Raw genomic sequence first — 26,208 nt, forward strand, 5'->3', positions numbered from 1 at the left:
TTTCTCTCTATGTTTTAATTTCCAAGCGGTTATCATAGTTTCCAGGGGAATGGGGTGTATATAAATTCTGATGTTTAACATTTTGTATTATAAGGCAGACTGCATAGACTAGAGGATTTTTGCCTTCCATCATGGTTGTCCTGTGCTGTCATTATGTGCCCCACTGCCGTGAAATCCTCTGCCCTATAATGGGAGCGTTCAGATTTTTATGTGACCCTTTCTCTTGTTTTTTTCTCCCTGCTCACTTGCTGTCTCTCAGCCACCCCCTCTGCCCACCGTCTCTCTGTCTGCCCCCTCGTCTCTCCGTCTGCCCCCTGCCTCTCTGCCTCCCATCCCTCTGTCTGCCCCCTTGTCTCTCCGTCTGCCCTGCCCGTCTCTCCATCTGCCCGCCCGTCTCACCGTCTGCCCCCAGTCTCTGGGTCTGCCCCCCCCCCTCCACCGTCTCTCAGTCTATCCTTTCGCTCTTCCCGCTGGTGCCCACTTGCTTCCTCCCCCTTTACCTGCCTCTTCTCTGGCACTTCCCCCTCACCTCCCCCCCTCCCCCCCCACTGCATACGCCCCAAACCCAACCAGCAAGTACAAATGAGTGACTCGCTTTTCACTTCATTCTTCAGTACCTATCCCCCATCACTAATATTTGCTTGTGCTATTACTTGGGAATGTATTTTCCTGCACTCATGTGGGTGCTGGGAGATTGGAGTTTGATTCATTGAGATACTAAAACATGCAGAGGTCCAATTCCATTGCATTCCAGCACTGTAAAATGGATCTTGGTTATTCATTGCGGTTGAGCAGCTCTGCCAGTATATAATAAAAATGTTGCTGCAATATTTGTCAAGTTTAATAAGGTGATAAATTGTCATCAGCGTATATTGATAAGTAAATCTCACGACACTATTGCCGCACACTTGTTATTTGTGGAACTGATTAGAAACAGAAATGTGACTGTGGTCTGATAACTGAAAATAAGTTTATCTGCGTTATCAGGAAACCCATAAACTTAATTTTTTCCTGTTGTCCTTTGACTGACTCAGAATAATCAATTCACTCTGCCAATCTTAGTGGTTTCCTTTTGTTAGATTCCTTTTTGTTCCAGTTTAGAAGACTGTTCAGTGCTGTTTCCTGTGATACACTAGCCTCTGGGCGTGTCGTGTGCAGAGTTTAAAACCCTGCTCACCCCACCTCACATCAGTCTCCCCATTGCAGCCAAACAGAAGCATTTTCGATTTCAATTATCTTTGTTTTGCCGCAGTGAAACTTTTTTTTAAAAGGAAGTTTAATTGTGACTCTTGGTCAAAATTTTGACCGGAGATCGGTAGTCTCTGGGCTTGGGTGTGTTGTGGTCGGGTGATTACACTCTCGGGCAATGTGCGTGGTGTAGTTGTACAGAGAGTTGGAAGATTAAGGGCTGGGCCAGATGTAAAGTAATTCTGCCAAATTCAAAGATGCCAAGTCTCTAAAATGCAAAGTAACCACCCAATTGAGTTTTGCTATTGCGTGCAATGGTGTCTGGAATCATGGGGATAAATTGAATCATGATTCCCTGCATTGGATGTTAGTGATGGTATTAGCTGCCAGCTACACCATCTTCAAAGTCAAAGTAAAATTTATTATCAGAGTACATCCATGTCACTACGTACAACTCTGAGATTGCTTTCTCTGCGGGCATACTTAGCAAATCTATAGAACAGTAACTGTAAACGAACTGCACAAATGCAGATAATAAATAAATAGCAATAAATGACGAGCATGAAATAACAAGATAAAAAGAGTATAGTTATCCCCCTTTGTTCCAGAGCCTGATGTTTGAGGGGTAGTAACTGTTCTTGAACTTGGTGGTGCAAGTCCTGAGGCTCTTGTACCTTCTACCTGATAGTAGCAGTGAGAAAAGAGTATGGCCTGGGTGGTGAATGCTGCTTTTCTCCGAAAAGGTTTCATCTAAATATGCTCAATAGTTAGGAGGGCTTTACTCGTGATGTACTGGGCCAAATCCACTGCCTTTTGTCAGATTTTCCGCTGAACGGCTTTGGTGTACCCGTATCAGCTCATAATGCAGCCAGTCAGCACACTTCCCACTACACATCTCTAGAAGTTTGCCAAGGTTTTTGATGACACGCTGAATCTCTGCAGGCTCCTGGGGAAGTAGAGGCACTGCTGTGCTTTCTCGAAAGTAATGCCAGATCTTGGCAAGCAAAGCATGGGATTAAAACTTACTGACTGGTGCTGTTTAATTTCTGTTCCACTAATGGGTTTGTAGGCCACTCGGATTTCTTCTCCGGGAGTGTTTAAGAACAGCCTTGTGTAGCCCATGTGGATCATCTTTACCATCCAGACTTTTACATTGGCTGGAGTTGTCCTCGATGAGGTTTCGTTGTTGAAGCTTCCACACACCCCACCCCCCAACATCCAGCTACACCTAATAAAGCGGCCACTGAGTATATGTTCATAGTCTTCTGTTGCTGTAGCCCATCCATTTCAAGGTTTGACATTTTGTTCCCAGGTGCTCCTCTTGCACACCACTGTTGTAGTGAGTCATTATTAGAGGTACTGTTACCTTAAACTTAAACCAGTCTGACCATTATTCTCTGACCTCTTTCATTAACAAGGCATTTCCACCCATAGGACTGCCACTCACGAGATTTTCTTTTGTTTTTCGTACCATTCTCTGAAAACTCTGGAGACTGTTGTGCGTGAAAATCCCAGAACATCTGAGCAACGTTCCCTCTAATTTGTAATGACCAGTGTGCGCAAAAATCTTCTGCAGTGCAATTTTTTCCTGGTGATGACAACCTGTGCGCACTGAATTTTTTAAGTGGAAGTAAACCTAAAGATATTTTAAGGAACATAAGACCATGAAACATAGGAGCAGAATTAAGCCATCTTGGCCCATCAAGTCTTCTCTGCCATTTAATCATGGCTGATCCTTTTTTTCCTCCTCCTCAACCCCAGATCCCGGCCTTCTCCCTGTAACCTTTGATGCCACGTCCAATCAAGAACCTATCAATCTCTGCCTTAAATACACCCAATGACCTGGCATCCACAGCTGCATGTGGCAACAAATTCCACAAATTCACCACCCCTAATAAACTACCAAGCCCAGTTTGTTGTTCATTGTTTAAAAGAAATAAAATCAATTGTCAAAAAGAACTTTGATCTCCTCCGGTTTGAACGTTTTCGCTCTCGGTCATCTGCACTCTCACAAAACATAGGTAGGAGGCTTGTCATGGGTAATGAAAGAATTTCACATTGGGAGCTTTTGCACGCTGTCCATATGCGATTTGTTTGCTAAATGATGCTTTAAAAAGTCAAGTTTGCAAATATTACTCCACTTTCTCCCCCTTGCAAATTCTCAGGCAATTTTTGCATCGCAACAATACACACAGGTAACACCAGTTTCTGTATTGTACATAAAGATTTCTCATAGCTGCATGTTCCTGACCTCATGAGCTTTCTGTGTAGCAGTTTCTACTGTTTCATTAAACCATTCTGTTTTAAATGAACTAACAGTTCTTTTGTGCTTCACGCTCTTTGGACTTCGACAGTGAATCAATAATTCCTTCAATAAAAACAAAGTAGATAAGCCAGTTCTAAAATCTACAGCTAAATCATCGCCAGCTCCATATTGTCAACACCTTCCACATCAGAAACTGGAAAAGGAAATGTGATTGTGTACAGTTGTGAAATATGCTTAACATGCTGACAAGGTAGAAGGTGACAACTTATTGTGCTCAGGTTAAATTCTTTTGTGTGCTAGTAGCAAAAGATGTATAGGTGCGTACACCTTAGAGGGAACATTGTTTCTGAGATATTCAAATCACCCTATCTGGCACCAACTATTATTCCACAGTCAAAGAGCCTTAGATCACATTTCTTCCCTATTCTGATGTTTGAGCTGAACAAGAGCTGAACCTCTTGACCGTGTCTGCATGCTTTTGTGCATGGGGTTGTGCTAAAACTTAGCATACCCTAATGTAAGCTAAGCAATATTGAGCATTATTGAGTGAGCAGCAAAAGATATGACCTCCGCCAGTCCATAGCTACCTACAATCTGCCTAGAGCAAAGCATGAAGACGTAATTTATTCCCTCCGCTTTTACCACTCGTGGCTAGTTACCATAATAAATGCTCAGCACATAATACAATGCAGATAGAGAACAGTTTCATGGATCTTACATTCCATCCCCCTAATTGTTATACTAGAATAATTACAACTACATGCTACCAAGATACAGGAGGCATGAAATCTCAGCACATACATGGACCATCAACCAATGTGCAAAAGAAGACAGATGGTGCAAATAAAAAAAAGATACTGAGAGCCGAGAACACGAGCTTGGTAGCTGGCATCACAGGTTTAAGGTGAGAGTGGAGAGGTTTAATAGGATCTTGAGAGGCAAGGGAGGTATCTGTGTGGAATGAGCTGTCAGAGCAAGTGGTTAAGGCAGGTACAATAGCAACTTCTAAGAGGCAGTTATACATGGTTGAGTTGAGTTCTCCGAGCTTGGCAATTTACTTAAATAGGATCGAGGTTTACATGCCTGTTTACCGAAATGTTTGCAGAAAATCATGCTTCTAGGGATTCTCTTGCATTTATGAGCTGATGTGGGCAAAATTCCAGACCGCAACGCATGGAGTTCGCCACACAACCAATCAATGATGAGACTTCCTCCCTGCATCAAAATTGAGTTTCTGTAATGACGAGCAGTCAGCTGATTGATAAATATATAAAGGCCAGGCATTCAGAGGACACACCACAATTAACAGCGTGCTGATGATGTCACCTCGTATAGCGCTGAAACATTTGCGAGTACGTTGCCAAGATTGGAGAACTACTCAACCCAGCCATTAACTACCCAAGCTACACATTTTCCGAATTGGTTTCAGACATTTGTACAGGTACATGGACTGGTAAGGTTTAGAAAGTTATGGGCCAAATGTAGCCCAGTGTGACTAGCTTAGATGGAAAGCTTGGTCATTGAGAATTAGATGGACCAAAGGGATGTTTCTTTCAGTGTGACCTCCAACTCTGTCTCTGTTACAGAGATACAGGTAAAACTGATGGAAATGTTTCCATAGCTTGGTGGGCTGAATGGCGGCTGATGTCATCAGGAAATACAAGCGGTGACAGTTGGATCATCTGGCACCTTCTCTCTACCTTCTCTTGGACTGTACCCCTTGGCGTTTAGAAGAGTGAGGGGGGACCTCATAGAAACATTTTGAATGTTGAAAGGCATGGACAGAATGGATGTGGCAAAGTTGTTTCCCATGGTGGGGGAGTCTAGTACGAGAGGGCATGACTTGAGGATTGCAGGGCGCCCATTCAGAACAGAGATGTGAAAAAAAATTTTTAGCCTGAGGGTGGTGAATCTATGGAATTTGTTGCCACGGGCGGCGGTGGAGGCCAAGTCATTGGGTGTATTTAAGGCAGAGATTGATAAGTATCTGAGTAGTCAGGGCATCAAAGGTTATGGTGAAAAGGCAGGGGGAATGGGACTAAAGGAGAGATTGGATCAGCTCATGATGAAATGGCGGAGCAGACTCGATGGGCCGAATGGCTGACTTCTGCTCCTTTGTCTTATGGTCTTACCACATGGAAAGGGACTAGTACGTGGACTGCCTGTGATCTATTACCAAGTGAAGCGCCTCTCTCCCCAAAGAGTTCAAGCAAATAAAAGCAACACAGAGGAATCTCGCAGATTTGTTTCTGGTTGTGTTCTGATGATTAATAATTTCTTGCTGGAGAGTGCTCAGGTCTGAAATTGTGGGTGGGAGTCTGTATCCTGTAGCATTGGCGAGCTCTGTGTCAGGGGGTTTACTGAGCAGTGTCATGGCACTGTGGTCTTGAGAGTTGGGTTTCTCTATTGGCTGTGAATCTTTAAATAAGTCTAATGTGAGTCTGCTCTAGCAGGAACAGAGTGTTTTCTGATTCATGTTCCTTCAGCTGTCCAGTAGAAAGATGATCTCATTACTTAACTATTTTTACAGGCAGGTTGGAAAAGGGCTCTTGATGAACCAGCTGAGGTTGGAGTAAGGAATTTAATGTGTAATCTATTTATTGGCAGCAGTTTGATTGTATTGCTCATGAATACAAACACTTGTGCTTGGCTGCCTTTATATAAATAGTTCTGCGCTGCCATCTTGTGAGTGAACTCTAGTGAAAAGAAGGATTCAGAGATCAAGTAGCCATAAGAACACTTTTTCTTTTATTGCAGACAGGTCTTGGTCAGAAACGTTCACTGTTCATTCTACTCCATAGATGCTGCCTGATTGCTGAATTCCTCCAGCGTTTTTTGTGTGTTGCTCAAGCATTTCAATTATAAGACAGTGGCTTATCTATTCCTCAGAATTTAAAAAAAAATAAATCTCTCAGGTCATCCCTCAACCTCCTGCGCACTAGGGGAAAAAGTCAGTCTATCCAGCTTCTCCTTATAAATTCTCCAGTAACATCCTTGTAGATATTTATTGTATCTTTTCTAGGTTAATGACACTTCAATTCACAATTCACCTTTCATGGTTTGGGTTGTCTTGAAGTAAAATGACTATTTCAGTGCAGCAAATTCCCACAAACCCTCCTGATCTTTGTTTATACAAAGAACAAAGGAGCAGTGCAGTATTGCTGAGGATGCCAGGGTTGACTCCTCTCTTTCTCGGAATATTGCTGTGGGATCTTCGACATCCAGAGGGAGGGCAGATGGAGCTTTGGATTACTGCTTGATCTGCAAGCTAGCCAGCCATTGTTCTAGGGCACATTTAACACGAGACTCTGTAGATGCTGAAAATCCAGGGCAACACATACACAAAGTGCTGGAGGGAATCAGCAGGTCAGGCAGCAGCTATGAAAATGAATAAACATTCATCATATCGGGGTTTTCATGAAGGGTCTTTGCAGAAAACATTGACTACTTATTCATCTCCATAGATGCTGCCTGACCTGCTGAGTTCCTCCAGCATTTTGTGTGTGTGTTACTCTGGGGCACAATTGTATTTTATGCTTGAGTCCATAAATCGCTGATTCTTGAGGTAAGGAAGACTGACATGGTGCTTTTCTGTAGCTAGGAATAAAGCCAGTTGGCTTGGTGAAGAAGGAGCATTAGTCTGTGTCAGGGTGACCTCAAAGCCAGGTAGTGTTGCTCGGTCCTGATGACTCAAGTCTTTGTGTATATACATGAGCAGGTGTTCCAGCTGATATTTACTGTACTGGCATCTGTATGAAAAATGGCTACTTGTGTATGCCAACAGCTGAGCTGTTGTTTGTGAAGCAGCGAGAGAGCTCACAGGAGAAGAAATTAGGGAGGTATAGATAGGATAATTTGGAATTACTATATTTGTAAATTAAGTATCTCCTTTTATGTTTTAGAACAGATGAGGTGGAGTTTCTTTAGCCAGAAGGTGGTGAATCTGGTGGAATTCATTGCCACAGACAGCCATGGAGGCCAAGACGTAGGGTATATTTAAAGTAGGAGTTGACAGGCTCTTGTATTAAGAGTGTTGAAGGTTACGGGGAGGAGAAGGGGGTTAAGAGGAATAATAAATCAACCATGATGGAATGGCGGAGCAGACTCAGTTCAATGAATGGCCTGATTCAGCACCAATGTCTTGTGGTCTGTGCACTGCCATTAAGGTGATATCTAATTTGATGTTGACAGATGACAAACAGCCTCTCTGTTCATTTGTATTTCACTGTATGTTTCAATGTACATGTGATTAATAAATCTGAACTTTAAGGGAGTGTGCAAACGGCTGACTTCTACCATGCATTCAGGGCACTGGGACATATAGAGACTGCTTTGGCGGATCAGGTTGTATGTTGTGAGTTTCCCAACTCTCCCACAGCTCCATTTTATTAAATAAATCTGCCCTAAATTTAGTAATATAGTAATATCTCAGCCAGAATGTAGGTGAGCTGCCAACTTGTAACTTGGACAATTAGCTGTCTTGGTACAGCCTTAAGTTCTACAGTCTAGCTACCAGTATCTGCTAAATGGGCTCAGTTACTATGATCAGCACCACAGTCCCAGTCCAATGAATCAAATGCATTTGGCAGCTTGTATTTCCTAACACTGGAGATCCTGGAAGTCAAACTCATTAATCTCAGTACTATCATGACATCGTCAGCAGAGATTTTAAACTTGATTAAATAGATGGCCATCGAAAATAAACAGCACTCCTAGAATCAGATGCAGAGCAAGAAAGCCAGGGTCTAGCTTTGCTGGAATAATAATTTGTTTACTCACTTTTTAATTGTAGCCACTGTACCATTTTCTCATTGTGACCAAAGACTTTAGCCACCCAATGATGTGTAGAGTGTTGGACAATGTGCTGACATTTAGTCGATCACACTGTGACTAAAATAATAGGAAAATTGGCCAAGCTCACCTTGAGGGTGTTTAATACTTTTTTTGGCTTTCAAACAGGACAGTGATGAAGACAAGAGTGATGATAATCTTGTAGTTGATGTTTCCAATGAGGTCAGTAAAATTTTGTAAAACAAGACTTTGTCATTTAGAGTTGGTCAAAGCTTTGTCATAATTATTGTCGACCAGAGAAACGTTGGAAAAGGAATAGGGTATATTATCCACTAAAAGTTTTTCTACAATTCAGTGATATTGCGACAAATCGATAATCTAAATCCATATGCCTGCCTTTTCCACCGTATCCATGAAGACTTGCTGTTTGTGGAATAGATTTTCAAATTTCTGCCACCCTCTGCGTAAAATTTGCTAAATAACTTCACCCTTGAACTGCCTGGCTCTTTATTGTCTGGCTCCCCTATATGTAGAAATAGTATCCCTCTATCCACCATAATCAGTTATTTTTAATATTTTCAAGCCATCAATGAGACCACCATTAACTTAAATTCTAGACTACAATGATAATGTCACCTTTCTTATTATCTGTACAATATTGCAGTGGTCTTGGACTACACTTTAACGTTTATTAAATATCAAAAACTCAAAAACCATAGCTTGGACAACAAAAATCTCAAACCCAAATCTTCAAATTAATTTGACAGTAATTTTTCTCCTTATATCAGCTAGTAATTAATATAGATTAAAGTACCACTTGTAAGCTTTGACATTTTCCATGACCTTTTTGCTCACTAAATTGGCTCCTTTCTGTGGATAATTAAATAATTAAAACCTAACCTTTGTTGAGTTGGCTTGAATGATGTTCTTGTGTTGGCTGGCTCCTTGCCCAGATGAATGCCACCAGAATGGTTGCTGCCCCACTAAGTACTCAACTAAGTCTGTTTTAGATCTAATCATTCCCTGCATTTGGTGAACCACTTTCTTTTGTAGCCTGCACATTCTTGGCTTTATTGCTGACCAAAAGTCAGCTTCAGTTTTAGATGCTCTTCTGGATAGTGGCCTGGATCTGTTGACTCCATACCAGCTCTAATATCAGGACTTATCTATGTCTCCCTGAGGAAGTCTGGTTTCTGGTGTTGATGTGTCCAACTTGGAGGCTACCTCTGCATGTTATAGTACATGGCAGATTCCTCATGAAGACTAAGGGGGCGGTGAGAACCTCTGCAGAATTCCCTGTTGAAAGCCAGCCTTTTGCTCTTGTTCTAGATTAAAGCTGGCTTCAGCCTCACAGTCCTGTATGGATAATATTGGATGCTGGATAAATGGTAGAACTATTTTTATTATTTGTTTAAGCTGCTTTATGTTTTTAATTTATGTGTGTGTGAGATGTAAAGAGAAATATTTTTCTTTAATTGGCTTCAATTGTTTCTGAATGTTCAAATGTCAAAGATACCGAGAAGCTTCTAATGGTGACAGCATTAGGAGCTGGTATCCCTGGGGACTATCTAACCAACCGTCAAAGCCATTCTCTGAGCCCCTATCCCTATACTTAGAGTTCCTTCACCATCTATCCATGGTGAAATCTTTGGAGATGAATTTCCAGAAGTTTGTGGATGGAGTTGACCAGGAAAACCAACATGGCCCAGGACAGGGCCTGGTGATCTGAGGGCAACAAAAGATTCTCAAGAATGTTTTCCATCTCCAGCCACAATTAGATTATGTGGAAAGTGCCTGCTTACCACTGAAAACTGGCCTCAGCCCTAACCTAACTGCACACCCAACACAATTTGTCCTCAACACAAGGGAGAGTTGGTTAGGGCTGAGGCCAGTTTTCAGTGGTAAGCACCTTGTGTTGAGGACAAATTGTGTTGGGTGTGCAGTCTCAGAATGAGTTCAGAACACTGGGATTTGACTGACCACTTTGGGTACTGCTGATGGACTGATAGTAAAGTGAGGGAAGCTGTAGTTTGTTATTAACCATAAGAGAGTATTTGGGCAAAGGAGTAGAGATGTTCCTAAGCCTGTCTCCCTAGCTCTTTTCAACAATGTGGATAATGAGCAAGTCTTATTTAACCACAGAGTGTACTATCTCCTAACTCATGGAATGCAAAGGCACTTCTTTCTGCACGTCAGTTTGAGATTGGCTCTATATACTGACCTTGCCATTGTTGCTTGCTTCCAAAAAAAAAGCTAATTTTAAGATTTATTTTACAAAAACTTGCAATTTGGGGGAGTGGTATGGTGCCAACTTATGTATTTGGGAGCAGGAATAGGCCCATTGACTAGAAATTTGCCTTCAGCCCTGGTCAATAGGTAATGATTGTGTTAGTACTCTGAAGCCAATGGAATGAGTTTCAGTAGCAGAGGAGAAAGGTATTGATGCAGGATTGTAGCATGTGAACATCTTGGCAAGCTTCTCCCTTTGTACACCTATCCAATGGATCAATGGTTACACTTATTCCACTGGCCCAACTAGTGCAGTCTGTAGATTGAGAGTTTGTGAGTCATGTATTCTTACCATCTTTTTATGGATGTATGACGGTTCTATGTTACAGGAGCCTTCATCTCCTCACAGCAGTTCTCCCCAGGCAGCACACGAAAATGGATTAGACAAGCTCCATGCAAGGAGGAAGACGCAAGTGAATAGCCCGACATCCCTGGTTACAACAAGCAGCACTCCCCCTCCACTAAAAAGTAAAGAGCCAGTCATGGTAAGTGTTAGTACTGGTCTATTTTTCTCAAATATACTGAGACAAATGTGGTGACAGAACACACACAGTCCAAACCCTCTCCATCATTGAGCACATTTACAAGGAGCATGCCACAAGAAAGCAGCATCCATCATCAACGACCACCACCATCCAGGCCATGCTCTCTTCTTGCTGCTGCCAATAGGAAGAAGGTCCCACACCACCTGATTCAGGAACAAGTATGACCCTTCAACTATCAGGCTCCTGAACTAGCGTGGATAACTTCACTCACCTCAGTTCTGAACTGATTCCACAGCCTATATACTCCCTTTCAAGGACTCTATAACTCATGTTCTCCATATTATCCATTTACTGGTTTAATTATTGTTATTATATCATTATGTGCTGTGTTTTTAGGCTATCATGGTCTTTCCATGACCATGATTGTTCTTGACAAATTTTTCTACAGAAGTGGTTTGCCATTGTTTTCTTCTGGGCATTGACTTTACAAGACGGGTGACCCCAGCCATTATCGATACTTTTTTGAGATTGTCTGCCTGGCGTCAGTGGTCACGTAACCAGGACTTGTGATATGTACCAGCTGCTCATACGACCGCCCATATGTTCACATGGCCCCAATCGGGGGACTAAGCAGGTGCTGTACCTTGTCTAAGAGTGACCTGCCGGCTAGCAGAGGGAAGGAGCGCCCTACACCTCTTTTGGCAGAGACGCATCTCCACCCTGCCACCCAATTGTATTATATATATTTTTTATATTTGCAGATTATCTTCTTTTGCTCTTTGGTTATTTGTCAGTCATTGTGTGTAGTTTTTCATTGATTCTACTGTATTTCTTTGTTCTAATGTGAATGTCTGCAAGAAAATGAAACTCAGGGTCGTATATGGTGATATAAACAGACTTTCAGAATAAATTTACTTTTAACTTTGAAATACAGTGAAAAGCTTTTGTTTTGCCTGTCATCTAGACAGCTGGTGCCATAATATCACAATTTTACTATCAAGGTATTAAAAAGAAAACCATATGCAAAATCTATCTTACTGTTTGTTCTCCCTTTTTATTCACACATCCTGATATGTGACTATCCACATGTTATTCTAAGGTCAGGCGTCGTACTAAAATCCTGCTTCTTGAGTGTTCCCATCTCAGTCAGTCTCTGCTGGATTTATAAACTATATTTAAAAACCCTCTAACTGCTGTGTGTGCTCTTGATATTAGAATGAGAAGTCCAGCACACCAGGACTGAAGTCTGGTGTGCCGCCATCTCGGAGTGATACGGCGACCCCCAGCACCAGCAGCACCTCGCAGCTCTGCTCGGCCCCCGGCAAAGCAGGAGCGGATCCACTGGGTAACCAGACTTTACTGATCTGAGCGGCTTGTTTTCATTTATTGATCTTGGTGGCTGTTATTCTCAGAGCTCCATTTCCACGTATGCTATGCTTTTACCGAGGGTGTGCAATCTAATCAAGCTCTCAGCTGGGTTTTGAGGCCTTACGTTTACTGTCAGGGTGGTGGGAGGGATTGTCGATGATGGTTAAGACGTTCCCAGCCCGGAACGTTGACCCTTTTCCATAGATGCTGCCTGGCTTGCTGTGTTGCTTTGTATTTCCAGCATCTGTAGGTTCTCTCATGTCTAAGATACTGACCAGTCTGCCCTTTCTGCCTCGACCTGCCCAGCTCTGGTAGTATCTACCGCAGAACCCGCAGAACCAGAGTAGAAACTGGTCGTCCTCAATCCAATCGGACAGTCTAAGGAGGATAAGAATTTCCGTGTTCACCAGATTAATGTATGTAGCCAGACAATCCATCTCTTACCCCTGCCTAAACATTGCCCAATCCTCTAAATTACAGTTCTTTTCCTTGTGGTGCACAGTGTAGCAGTTATGGGGAGAGGGGTTGGAGACAGAAAATCAGCATTGTTTCAACCTTGCAAAAGTCCATACAGCCCAGTCCATCACAGACAAAGCCCACCCCGCCACTGAGCACATCTACAAGGAGAGATGATAGAGGAAGGCAGCATCCATCGTCAATGGCTGTCACCTTCCAGGCCATGCTCTCTTCTTGCTGTTGCCATCGGGAAGGAGTACAGGAGGCTCAGGTGCCCCAACACCAGGTTCAAGAACATGTTCCTAACGTTCTTAGAGTATTTAATAATCTCTTAAAACTATAGAGTAAACACAAGAGGTTCTGCAGGAGTTGGAAATCTTCAGCGACATATACAAAATGCTAGGAGTTCAGCACATCAGGCAGTGTCTATGGAGGGGAATAAACTAGTCGATGTTTCAGGCCGATGCCATTCATCAAGACTTGGCAAGGAAGGGAGGAATTTTTTGTTTGTTATTGAGCTTACAGTCTGCAGAAAGGAACTGAGAATTGGAACAAAGTGCATGTTCTCAGTGAGGCACTGCGTAGCATTAATGGTACCATTTTGTTCTTCAGCTTTAGGGTTAAAACCGCCACTATCTGTACAGGGAGCCTTCCCAGTGCCGTTTGGGATGGTGCACACTGCGGTGAATGGTGGGATTGCTGGTGCTAATGCCTACGGAGGTTTGCATTTTGCTTCCCCTCAACTCAACGGCGGAGCCACAGCCTCCACGTATGGACGGTCATCCGTGGTGAGTCCTGCCTTCTTATTCTACTGAAACATTTTTTTTTGGAGACCAGGTTCACAATCTGTAAATGTATTGTGATCCTGAAGTAAAACAAGAACATGAGAAATAGGAGTAGGAGTAGGCCATCTGACCCATTGAGCCTGCCCTGCCCTTCTCTAAGATTGTGGTTGATCTGACCATGGACTCATCTCCACCTACCTGCCTTTTCTCCATGACCCTTAATTCCCCTACAATGCAAAAATCTATCCAACCTTGTCTTAAATATATATACTGAGGTGGCCTCCAATGCTTTGTTTAGCAGAGAACTCCACAGATTCACCACTCTTTGGGAAAAGCAGTTCCTCCTTATCGCCATCCTAAATTTACTCCCTCAAATCTTGAGGCTATGTCCCCTGGTTCTAAGGGAGAGGGGAGGATGGGCAACTAAGGATTGATTGCTGGGTAAATGCTTCATTTTTAATAAAGGTTGCCTCATTATAGGAAAGATGTGGAAGCTTTAGAGAGGGTGCAGAGGAGATTTATCAGATTGCCACCTGCATTGAAGAGTATGTCTTATGAGGAGTGGTTGACTGGGCTAGAGCCTTTTTCTTTGGAGCAAAGGAGAACGAGAGGTGACTTGATAGAGGTGTATGAGGTAATAAGAGGCTTTAGTGGTGGACAGCCAGCACCTTTTACCCCAGGGCGCCAATGACTAATATGGCCGGGCATAATTCTCAGGTGATTGGAAGAAAGCTGAGGGGACATGTCAGAGATGGGCGTTTTTCTTACATGGTGAGCGGTGGGTGTGTGGAATGTGCTGCCAGGCTGGTGGTAGTGGCAGATGCTTTAGGGACATTTAGGGGAAGGGTTAGATTGATGTTGGAGTAGGTTAAATGGTCAGTATAACACTGTGAGCTGAAGGGCCTGTACTATTCTGTGTTCTGAAGTTTCTGCGCATGGGCATAAGGAACCTTTATGACTCCCTGCTTGGGATAGTTGTCAATGCAAGACAACCCAGGCAGATATAGTCTAGAATGATGGGATTCAAAACACTTCTCACTTTTTTTTTGGCAGTGGATTTTAATCTCAGCCGGGAGCACTATATGAACTTGAATTACTGTAGTAGACCTGTAGAACTGAACAAGGTATACCTATGTGCAGTTCAACATGATTCTCACAGCATATTAGACATTTACCTAAAATCACAAATTCCAAGATCTCTTGGTACTGCCAAATATTATACCAATTTTAGAGGAGCCAGGTTTTAAACTTCCTGAAGTTTCTGTAGTTCTGTGTTCTGCACCTTGATTCAAAATGGAAAAAAAAATGTTCAGATGCCTGGCCTTCTCCTCATTAGTGTTTTTCCTGTGTCCCCAGCCAGTCAGTGGACTCTTGGGGGGGTTATCAATTCATTTCGAATACAAAGCTCTTTTACTCTCTGGCACTTGGGACCAAAGAATAGCCCAGTAAACTTAATGAATAACTTTGACTTATATGTTTTCTGAATCCTGGTGGTGTAAGAGATCAACATCTGATGCATAAAAATGACTTGCTGCTACTGTGAATGTGCCTGAAATGTTTTCCCATTGAGTTGTTAGTTATTGGGAATCTTATTACAGCAGCTTTGAGGATTATAGGCTCAGTTCTTTCCTTTATGGAAAATCTAGAAACACGGGTACATGGAGAAGTGTGGGGGGAGGGTGCATGTTAAATATTGAACTGTGAACCCTTAGCCTCTTGACCATAGCTATTTCCCCTGTGCCTTGGTCTGCCTTGAAAGAAAAGGCAAGTTCTCATTTCTCAAATCCAGATCTGACAGTGTTCCAGTTGCTGAGCAATTAATAGTTGAGGCTTACAGCAGCGCTCAATCCCTAAGGAGACTTAAAGGTAACTTTGAGTCACGCTCATCTAAGTGGTAAGCTGTGCCCTTTTGTTCCTTTCCTGTCAGGTTTTAAATAAACAACTGGTCTGCAAGGCACAGTTCAGAACCTGGAAAAGCATTTTGAATCATAACTTATCACTGCCACAGTGATAAATTGCATTTGTATATATAGTGTCTTCACAGTGGCCAGATATCTGAGGATGCATCGCGAGCTTCATCAAATAAAAGTAACTGAGGTGTTGGATACTATTAGAATGCCACACTTTGTACCAAGCACAAAACAATACATTTAATAATACAGCAAAACAACAAAAACCTGATAGTAGAGCAAAGGTTAGAAAAATTAGAGGGTGAAGTTTGGGACATGGGTCCAGAAAGCCAATGAAAATACAATGATGATGCAATGACTGAGTGCCCGTTACGCCAACAGCATTTAGGGCAGCTATAGAGATGTTCCATCTCTGGCAGTGTTCAGGGCTTCCATCATCATGTCAGTAGCTTCCTCTCGGTTTTCGCTGCTGTCAGTCACACAATTCCCACGGGGAACTCGGGAATACTGTTGCACTCAGATGTAGAAGGATTCTTCATTGCTCTTTCCTTAACAGTTTTATTTTATCCGTCAGGGTTGTTAGCCCTGAGCTGAAATCCCCGAACCTGGAGGACAGGTGGACCACACTTAGGTTGGCCTCTAACCTTTGACCTGTTTGGTATGGGTGACCCTGCCAAGAGCCAAAGCACAAGGCCCTAACTCCAGCCAAGATAGCACTTCGAGTCATTGAGGCATGCAAGTCTCCAGACCCAATGACAAGGTTATAAAGAACTGCAGTGCAAAGAGGAGGCCTCAGAGGGTGAGATTATAGAGGTGGACCTGAAGAGATTTGAGAATGTTGATGAAACTTGGTAACAGAATAGGAACTAGAATAGGTTAGCAAGCCATAAAATATGGTGGACAGTAAAGGAGAGGGAGGGCTTTGGTGATGAAATATATAGTAAGTTATCTTGTGAGTCATGAACAGGAGGAAATCTGCGGATGCTGGAAATCTAAGCAATACACATTCAAAGTGCTGGAGGAACTCAGCAGGCCAGGCAGCATCCGTGGAAAAGAGTACAGTTCACGTTTCAGGCGGAGACCTTTCTGCAGGAATCCTGATGAAAGGTCTCGACCCGAAACATCGGCTGCGCTCTGTGCAGGCGGAGTGGGGAAATAGGACTGAAAAATGTTGCTGTACAAGGAGCCAGCAAAATACTGAACCTTGTGCCACAATTGTTCCAATTCCAGGATTACAGAGGGTGCAAGGTGAAAGGTTAAATTAAGTGGGCACTGACATGCACCATGGTGGCGTAAGAGTTAGCGCAATGCCATTAAGCTCAGGGCATCAGAGTTCAATTCCGGTGCCATCTCTAAAGACTTTGTCCGTTCTCCCTGTGAACTTGTGGATTTCTCCTGGGTGTGCTCCGGTTTCCTCCCACAGTCCAAAGACAGACCGGTTAGTCGGTCAGTTGGTCATTGTAAATTGTCCTGTGATTAGACTAGACTGTTGTTGGGTGGTGCATCTCGTTGGGCTGGAAGGGCCTGTTTTGTGCTGCATCTCTAAATAAAATTTAAATAAATAAAAACCAGTAGAAAGAATGAGGAGGGCAGGACTGACATCAAAAGATAATTTTCCTGTAATGTTTTCATCACTTTTGTCTGCAAGGAATTTCTAGAAGTGCTATTCATCTCCTTTCTTAACCCTGTTTTTTGGTCTGTCTAGGCTGGTTTTGAACATCACACTCACAAACGAGGCCCAGGCCTTCCTGGGAGTCTGTCAGCAGCAACTGCAGGAAAGCCGTAAGTACTGTGGGAGCTGAAGTCGAACGTGGCTCAGAGATACTGTTTTGTGATGGTGCACTGCGTGACATCTTGCATGAACTGTAACTGTATGTACGGCTTGTTTTCACATGAAAATAAGCGTTATTTTCCATGGGTCTAGCCTTAGTGGGACGCCTTTACAGCTCAGGGCGTCAGAGTTTGGAGTTCAATTCCGGTGCCATCTGTAAGGGCTTCATATGTTACCCCGTGACTGTGTGGAAAAGTCCAGGTGCTCTGGTTTCCTCCCACAGTCCAAATATGTACCAGTTAGTAGATGATTGTGAATTGTCCCCTGATTAAGCTGGTGTTAAACTGGTGAGTTGCTGGCCAGCACAGCTGAAAGGGCCTGTTGTGCATCGTATCTCTAAATATAAAAGAATAAATAAAACTCCTGCAACACGCACAAAGCTGGAAGAACTCAGCGGGTCAAGCTGCATCTATAGAGGCAAATGGCCAGATGATGTTCCAGCTCAGGACCCTTCAACAGGATTGGCCAAGCTGTCCATTTTCCACCATTGATGCTGTTTAATTTGTTGAGTTTCTGCAACTTTTGTTGTGTTGCTCCATATTCCAGCATCTGCTTTCCCTTGTGCATCTAACTAGCCAGCTCATAGCTGTCTAGTCTCTAAAATCACAATGCCATTAATAATAAAAAAATTTATTTTTCGTTAAGCTGGCGGGGTATTTAAGTAGGTTTGTTTAGGGATTAGAATTGCAGAAATCTGTAAGGGCAACCACTTCCCAACTTGCCCCAAAAATCTGGCAAGTTCTCTCCTTCTGTATACTCATCCAGATCCCTTTTAAATACCATTTGAATCTGCGCCCACAGCACCCCTCGCAGTGAATTCAAGATCCTAAGCTAACTTCTGCCTGTGTCACTTTCGATTCATTTGCCTGCTGTATCTTCCAGTTCTTGGTCCTTTGACACAGCTGAGTTGTGGAGAAGGAAAGCGAGGTAGAGTGGCTGGGACAGCTTGTGTCACTGATCACCAGTGTCTGGACGGAGTGAGGTTCTGGCATTGCAGATGACGGTGAGAATGCTACCTAGAGCAATTATGAAGCCTGGCAAGAGTGAAACAATAGGTTAGGATACAAGCAATGGAATAATGGACGAGCTGATGAAAAGTATGACTAAGGACATGGATTGCAGATGCTGGAATCCGGAACAAAGAAAGACAAACTGTGCAGAAGGAACTCGGTGGGACAGGCAGCATGTATGGGGGGGAAATAGACAGTTGACAGTTTGAGTCAAGACCTTTGACCTGGGCTGAAAGAGCAGATGGGAGATCACCAAGAAGCGGTGGGGCAGGAGCTGCAAGGTGATTGGTAGATCCAGGTGAGGATGGGTCACTAGTTGTGATAGCTTCTTTATACCCTATCAGCAGCCATTCACGATTTTTGAGCAGGTCACTCTTATAAATCTTGGAAATTCCATAAGCTTCATTCTGCATTTGGGTAATCTTCCTGTGTACCATAATCTTTTGGGGTGCCATTCAATTTTGAATTATGCTACCCTTCAAGGCCAGTGTACCCTAATCAAGGTGCGGGTCATGGAACTGATCACAAAATTCCAAGTATGACCAATGAAGGATCTTGTACATTCAAAATTGTCAACATCATATTTGGAATGTTTATCTAGGCATGAAACTTCATGGGCGTTGGACCAGAGCCACAACAGTGGGTGTGCGGCCATAAGATATAGGGGCAGAATTAGGCCATTACGTCCATTGGATCTGCTCCACCATTTCATTAGGGCTGATCCAGTTTTTCTCTCAGCCCCAATCTCCTGCCTTCTCCCCATATCCCTCCATGCCCCGACCAATCTAGAATCTATCAACCTCTGCCTTATAGATACATAAAGACTTGGCCTCCACAGCTCCCTTTGGCAAATAATTCCACTGATTCGCCACTCAGATTTCACCAGAAATTCTTCCTCATCTCCGTTCTAAAAGGACGCCTCTCTATCCTGAAGCTGTGCCCTTTGGTCTCAGATTCTTCCACCATAGGAAACATCCTCTCACCATCCTCTCTATCAAGACCTTTCACCATTCAATCGGTTTCAATTATGTCCCCCCTCATTCTTCTGAATTCTAGTGTATACAGGCCTAGAACTATTAGACAAGCCATTCAATTTTGGAATCATTTTCATGAACCTCCTTTGAACCCTCTCCAGTTTCAGCACATCCTTTCTAAGATAAGGGGATCAAACCTGCACAGAATACTCCCAAGTGAGGCTTCACCAGCGCTTTATAAAATTTCAGCATTACATTCTTGTTTTTATATTCCATTCCTCTTGAAATAAATGCTTTGCATCTCAGTTTTTTTATACTCTCCATTTGGAAAACAGTCCACACTTCCATTTCTTCCACCAGAGTGCATGACCATACACATCCCAACACTGTATTCCATGTGCCATTTATTTGCCCATTCTCCTAATCTCTCTGTCCTTCTGTAATTTCTCTACTGTTTCAAAGCTACCTGCCCTCCACCTGTCTTCATATCCTCTGCAAGCTTTACGACAAAGCCATCAATTCCATCATCCTAATCATTGACATATAACGTAAAAAGAGTCAGTCCCAACACGAACCCCTGTGGAACACCACTAGTCACCAGCAGGCTGCAGCTCCCTTTATTCCCACTCTTTGCCTCCTGCCAATCAATCACTGCTTTATCCATGCTTGAATCTTTCCTGTAATACCATGGGCTCGTAGTTTGTTAAGCAGCTTCATGTGTGACACCTTGTCAAAGGTCTTCTGAAAATCCAAGTACACAACATCAACCGATTCTCCTATGTCTGTCCTGGTGATTCTTGAAAGATCACTACTAATGCCTCCATGATTTCTTCAGCAACCTTTCAGAACTCTGGAGCGTACACCATCTGATCCAGGTAACTTGTCTCCCTTCAGACCTTTCAGTTTCCCAAGAACTTTTGCCCTAGTAATGATAACTTCACACACTTCATGACCCCTAACACCTGGAACTTCCACCATACTGCCAGTGTCTTCCACAGTGAAGACTGATACAAAATACTCAGTTCATTGCTATTTTTTTGTTCCCCTCTGCTACCTTTCCAGCATTGTTTTCCAGCTGTACAATATCCACTCCAGTCTCTCTTTCACTTTATGTACCTGAAGAAACTTTTGGTATCCTCTTTAATACTATTGGCGAACTTATTTTTGTATTCCATCTTTACCTTCTTAATGACTTTTTTAGTTGCGTTCTGGTGGTTTTTAAAAGCCTCCCAATCCTCTAACTTCCCACTAATCATTCCTCTATTGTGTGCCCTCTCTTTGGCTTTTATGTTGGCTTTGACTTCTCTTGTTAACCATGGTTGTTTCATCTTTCCTTTAGAATACTTCTTCCTCTTTGGGATGTATATATCCTGTGCCTTCTGAATTGCTTCCAGAAATTCCAGCCGTTGCTGCTCTGCCATCATCCCTGCCTGTGTTCTTTTCCAATCAATTCTGGCCAACTCCTCTCTCATGCCTCTGTAATTCTCTTTACTCCACTGTAATACCGATACATCTGACTTTAGCTTCTCCTTCTCAAATTTCAGGGTGAATTTGATCATATTATGATCACTTGCCCCCAAGGGTTTTTTTTTAACCTTCGGGTTTCTAATCAATTCTGGTTCATTGCACAAAACCCAATCCAGAGTAGTTGATCCTCTAGTGGGCTCAACCACGAGCTGCTCAAAAAAGCCATCTCATCGGCACTCTAGAAATTCCCCCTCCTGGAATCCAGCATCAACCTGATTTTTCCAATCTGCCTGCGCATTGAAATCCCCCATGGCAATTGTAATATTGCCCTTTTGCCATGTATTTCCCAACTCCCGTTGTAATTTGTAGGCCATGTCCTTACTACTGTTTGGGGGTCGGTATACAATTCCCATCAGGGTCTTTTTTACCCTTGCAGTTCCTTAGCTCTATCCACAATGTTTCAACACCTTATGTCACCTCTTTCTAATGATTTGATTTCAATTTTTACCGACAGAGCAATGCCACCCCCTCTGCCTTCCTGCCTATCCTTTCGATACAGTATATATCCTTGGACGTTAAGCTCCCAGCTATAATCTTTCAGCCATGATTCAGTGATGCCCAGAACATCATACCTGCCAATCTGCAACTGTGCTGCAAGTTTATCTACCGTATTCCTTATAATGCACGCATTCAGATGCAACACCTTCAGTCCTGTATTTACCCTCTCCAATTTTGTTGCATCATGCTCAGCCTTTTGATTGCTAACTGTCTGAGGTCTTGCCAACGTCTGTCTTCACAACTTGTCCACTAACTGTTTTAGCACTCTGGTTCCCATCCCCCTGCAACTCTAGTTTAAACTCCATCATGATGCATTTACAAACCTTCCTGCTAGGATATTAGTCCCCCTCCAGTTCAGGTGTACAGGTTCCATCTTACCTGGAAGATGATCAAAGAATTTTATGCCCTCCCTCCTAAACCAACTCCATAGCCACATATTAAACCATATAATCTTCCTAGTTCTAGCCTCACTAGCATGTGGCATGCTTAACATTCCTGAGATCACAGCCCTGGAGGTCCTGTCCTTTAACGTAGCACCCAGCTCTCTGAACTTCCTATGCAGAACCTCGTCACTCGTCCTACCCATATCATTGGTACCTACTTGGGCCACGACTCTGATGTTGGATTTTTCATCCTGTCCCCCCCCCAGACTAGTGCCCTTCTGTAAAACAACTCTTCTTGCTTGTTTTTGCTCCAGCGCTTCGCTGAGCCTTGCTTCGAGTGCCTACGCATTATCTGATTTTGAAGTTGAAAGCTGAGTAAAAGTGTGAAAATTGCATTTCCCACAGTGCTCTACTATACACCCATACTCCCATAATGCTCTGTGCCTACTTTGCATAGTTTGCCTGCTCTCTTATTTCGCCCCAAACCTCTGAAATCCAGGAACCTTCTAGTTTAAGCACTAAGTCATCACTGAAGAGTTCATAAGTATGGGAGGAGAGGAGCAATAGGTAAATAATTGGCTGTTCAGAAAGTTCAGTTGCCACTGACCTTAGCTGACATTCCAGGTTAGTAGCAGATCACTTTAATGGGGCAGATTCAGGAGTCAATGGGAGAGCTTCTGACAAGGGAAGGAATTAGTAGAGAGGATTTCTTCAGAGGGGATCTTTTGAATTCTGGTCTATTGGATGTCCTGCTGAACTTGATATCTCTTCCCATGTCTAATGACTGGCTTTTCTGTCCAATCCCCACCCTGTTCCTTTCACAGAGCCTATTCATTCCACGTTGGAGCTGACAGACAGATGCAGCCCGTTGCGTTCCCGACTGATGCCCTTACAGGCACAGGCATACCTCGACACGCTCGACAGATCAACAACCTTCCCCACGGAGAGGTGGTGTGCGCCGTGGCCATCAGTAACTTCACCAAGCACGTGTACACGGGAGGAAAGGGCTGCGTGAAAGTGTGGGATATCAGTCAGCCGGGAAACAGAAGCCCAGTCTCTCAGCTGGATTGTCTGGTAAAGTGGCATATGCTTGTTTGTTTTTTCTCGTTTTTAAACCTTGCCTGGGGTCATGCAAGCAACTCTTGAGCGAGCACGTTGCAGGGATAAAGTCGTGCCCTTGTCCACGTAAGCTTTACTCAAGCAGGGCAGGTTTATTTAGGTTATTTGCACAGGATCTCCCAAAAGACTCCTGACAGTGTGTCTGTGGCGGATTCTTGCTTAGAGGCTTCTTTTGGATCCAGCCCATTTTAAAATGCATTTGAGGCTCTGAAGAGGTTGCCTTCAGTTTGAAGAAGAGTTTTCATGACCTACAGGGGAAGCACGTCTTGCCTCATCTGGTGCTGCGAATGAGTGAGTGAGCTGGATGTTATTTATATCTGTGAGCTCACTTGAAGTGCCACTCTGCTCTGTTTCTCCACGGCCTTCTCTCTCTGGGTGTGGGAAGGTTCACTGAATAACCTAACAGAGGAATGGGTCCTTTGCCCTGTAAGACATCGGAGCAGAATTAAGCCATTCGGTCCATCGAGTCTGCTCCGTCCTTTGTTCAGTGCTGATTGATTTTTGTTCTCAACTCTATTCTCTTGTGTTCTCCTTGTAACCTTTGACCCCTTTTCTGATCCAGAGCTCTATCAACCTCCTCTTTAAATATACCTCGTGACTTGGCCTCCACAGCTGTCTGTGGCGATGAATTCCACAGATTTGCCATCCTCTGGCTAAAGAAATTCCTCCTCATCCCTGTTCTAAAGGGATGTCCTATTCTGAGGCAGTTCCTTCAGGTCCTAGACTCGCACACTATGGAAACCTCCTCACAATATCTATCTAGACCTTTCAGTATTAGGTAGGTTTCAATGAGATTCCCCCCCCCCCCCCCATTGTTCTATATTCTAGTGAATAGAGCCAGAGCCATGAAATGCTCCTCATATGTTAACCTTTTCATTCCTGGGATTATCCTCTGGGTCCCTTCTTAGATTTGGGGCCCAAAACTGTTCACAATACTCCAAATGTGGTCTGGCCAATGCCTTATAAAGCCTCAGCATTACATCCTTGCTTGTATAATCTAGTCCTCTGGAAATGAATGTTGACATTGCCTTCCTTACCACCGAATCTCAAGTTAACCTTTTGGAAATCCTGTTCCGATCTCTGAACTTGTTTCCCATTTAGAAGATAGTTGATGCCTTTATTCCTTCTACCCAAAGCGCATGATCATGCACTTCCCTGTGCCTGCCCACCTGAGTCCACACTGACCATTAAGCACCTACCTACCTTAACCCCGTCTGGTATTCCAACCTCAGATTCTTCTGATCAACAGTACAAACTGAGGGATTTTCAGTGGTCAGTAAACCTGCCAATCTCAATTTCTTTGGGGTGCGGAAGAAATCCAGCGCACCCGGAGAGTGCTCGAAGTCCATATGGTCTGCATCTGAGGTCAGGGTTGAATCTGTGCCACTGAAGATATGAGGTGCCAGCTCTAATAGCTGTGCCACTATGCCACCCTGAACATGGCTGGTGTTGGTTAGCTGTCCCTGGGCCAGGACAGTACAAAGGAGCCTTTGCGCTCAACATGAACTGAGTCATCCGAGGAACAAATATCACTTCTCAACACGCTGACTGTGTTGGCGAACTGAAAGGTATCGACACACTGTCCTCTTCTTCTTCATTGCTTCAGAGTCATCATCCAGGGCTTCTCAGTGAAGCCAGGAGCAAAAATAAAGTCAGCCGAACCTCGCAGTCTTCCACTAACACAAGAGATCCTACATGTGCTGGAAATTCAGTCCAACACGCACAAAATGTTGGAGAAACTCAGCAAGTCAGGTAGCACCTCTAGAGAGGAATAAACAGTCAACATTTCAAGTGAAGACCTTTCACCAGGACCTGATGAAGGGTCTCATCCTGAAACATTGACTGTTTTATTCCTCTCCATAGATTCTGTCTGACTTGCTGAGATCCCCCGGTATTTTGTGTGTGGGGCTCTCTTCCACTATCTGGTAACTTCTTGGAAAAAGGCAAATTGAATGGGTGACACTGAGGGAAGAGTGGACCTCAGCTCCAACACTTGGGCCTGTGGAACTGTTGGCTTGCGGCAACTACCTTGAACTAAAAGATAAGGAGTCACAGTGGGAAAGTATCGGATAGCTTGTGTCTTTATATTTAAGGAATAGCTTCTTCCCTTCTGCCATCAGATTTCTGAAAGGTCCATGAACATAACCTCGCCATTCTTCTTTTAGCTGGTTGTTCTGTATGTACTGCATCCAACAAATTCCATGGCATATGGTACTGTGCAAGTCTTAGGCACATCTTCTGTATAATATCGAGAGCGCCTAAGCTTTAGCGTAGTACTGTAGTAATTTTACGCATTGCCTTGCAGAGCTGCCACAAAAAAAATCAGATTTCATGACATATGTGAGTGATAATAAACCAGATTCTGATACGGTGCTCTATTGCGGGCTGAGAGTGGGGAGGGGTCAGGGAGAGGGCAGTCATGGTTGGAAAAAGGGAGAGGGAGACATTCTGTGATGATCAATAAACCAGTTGTCTGGAATCAAATGACATTGTCTGGTGTCTCAGGACTGGGTGTGTCTGCACCCGTGCCACTCCCAGCCATGGCACTCATTCTCTGCCACCTGTCCCACCAGTGCTCCACCCTCGCCTTTCTCAACATCCTTTGCTCCCGCCAGATTTACAAACGCTCTCCGCTCCACGTTGACGAATACAGTACTGTGCAAAGGTAGACACACACACACACACACACACACACACACACACACACACACACACACACACACCGCTAAATGTCAGGACTATGTCCGTGATAATAAAACTGATGTGTCCACTGCAAAGTAACGAAACACACTAATCAGTTGTAGCTCTAAGTTATTGATTAATTACTGAACATGGGTATGTTCTTTTTAAAGTTATTTCTATGTCAAATGTGCACTCAATCGCCACATTACTAGAGACACCTGTACACCTTATTAATGCAAATATCTAATCAGCCAATCATATGGCAGCAACTCAGTGCATAAAAGCATACAGACATGGTCAAGAGATTCATTTGTTGTTCAGACCAAACATCAGAATGGGGAAGAAATGTGATCTAGGTGACTTTGACTGTGGAATGATTGTTGGTGCCAGATGGGGTGATTTGAGTATCTCAGAAACAGCTGATCTCCTGGGATTTTCAGGTACAACAATCTCCAGAGTTTACAGAGAATGGTGTGGAGAATAAAAAACATCCAGTGAGCGGCAGTTCTGTGGGCAAAAGTACCTTATTACCAAGAGAGGTCAGAGGAGAATGGCCAGGTTGGTTCAAGCTGAGAGGGAGGCAACAGTAACTCAAATAACTACACGTTACAGTAGCGGCATTCAGAACTGAACACACAACACATTG

At 43.5% G+C, this 26,208-nt stretch overlaps 1 protein-coding gene across 3 annotated transcripts in view; it reads left to right on the forward strand.

Annotated features, from left to right (window-relative positions):
• LOC140739784 (transducin-like enhancer protein 4) overlaps positions 1-26,208 on the forward strand; it is a 184,786-nt gene that overhangs the window by 129,123 nt on the left and 29,455 nt on the right. For 2 of the 3 annotated variants that reach the window (XM_073068300.1, XM_073068302.1), the window contains 6 exons: positions 8,414-8,467; positions 10,864-11,019; positions 12,235-12,364; positions 13,456-13,631; positions 17,244-17,320; positions 22,586-22,835. In XM_073068300.1, coding sequence (XP_072924401.1) covers positions 8,414-8,467; positions 10,864-11,019; positions 12,235-12,364; positions 13,456-13,631; positions 17,244-17,320; positions 22,586-22,835 — 843 coding nt within the window. The remainder of the gene's footprint in view (positions 1-8,413; positions 8,468-10,863; positions 11,020-12,234; positions 12,365-13,455; positions 13,632-17,243; positions 17,321-22,585; positions 22,836-26,208) is intronic. The other variant, XM_073068301.1, reaches the window with a different exon arrangement.

This window comes from Hemitrygon akajei, chromosome 16 (assembly GCF_048418815.1).
Source record: "Hemitrygon akajei chromosome 16, sHemAka1.3, whole genome shotgun sequence".
NCBI lineage: Eukaryota > Metazoa > Chordata > Chondrichthyes > Myliobatiformes > Dasyatidae > Hemitrygon > Hemitrygon akajei.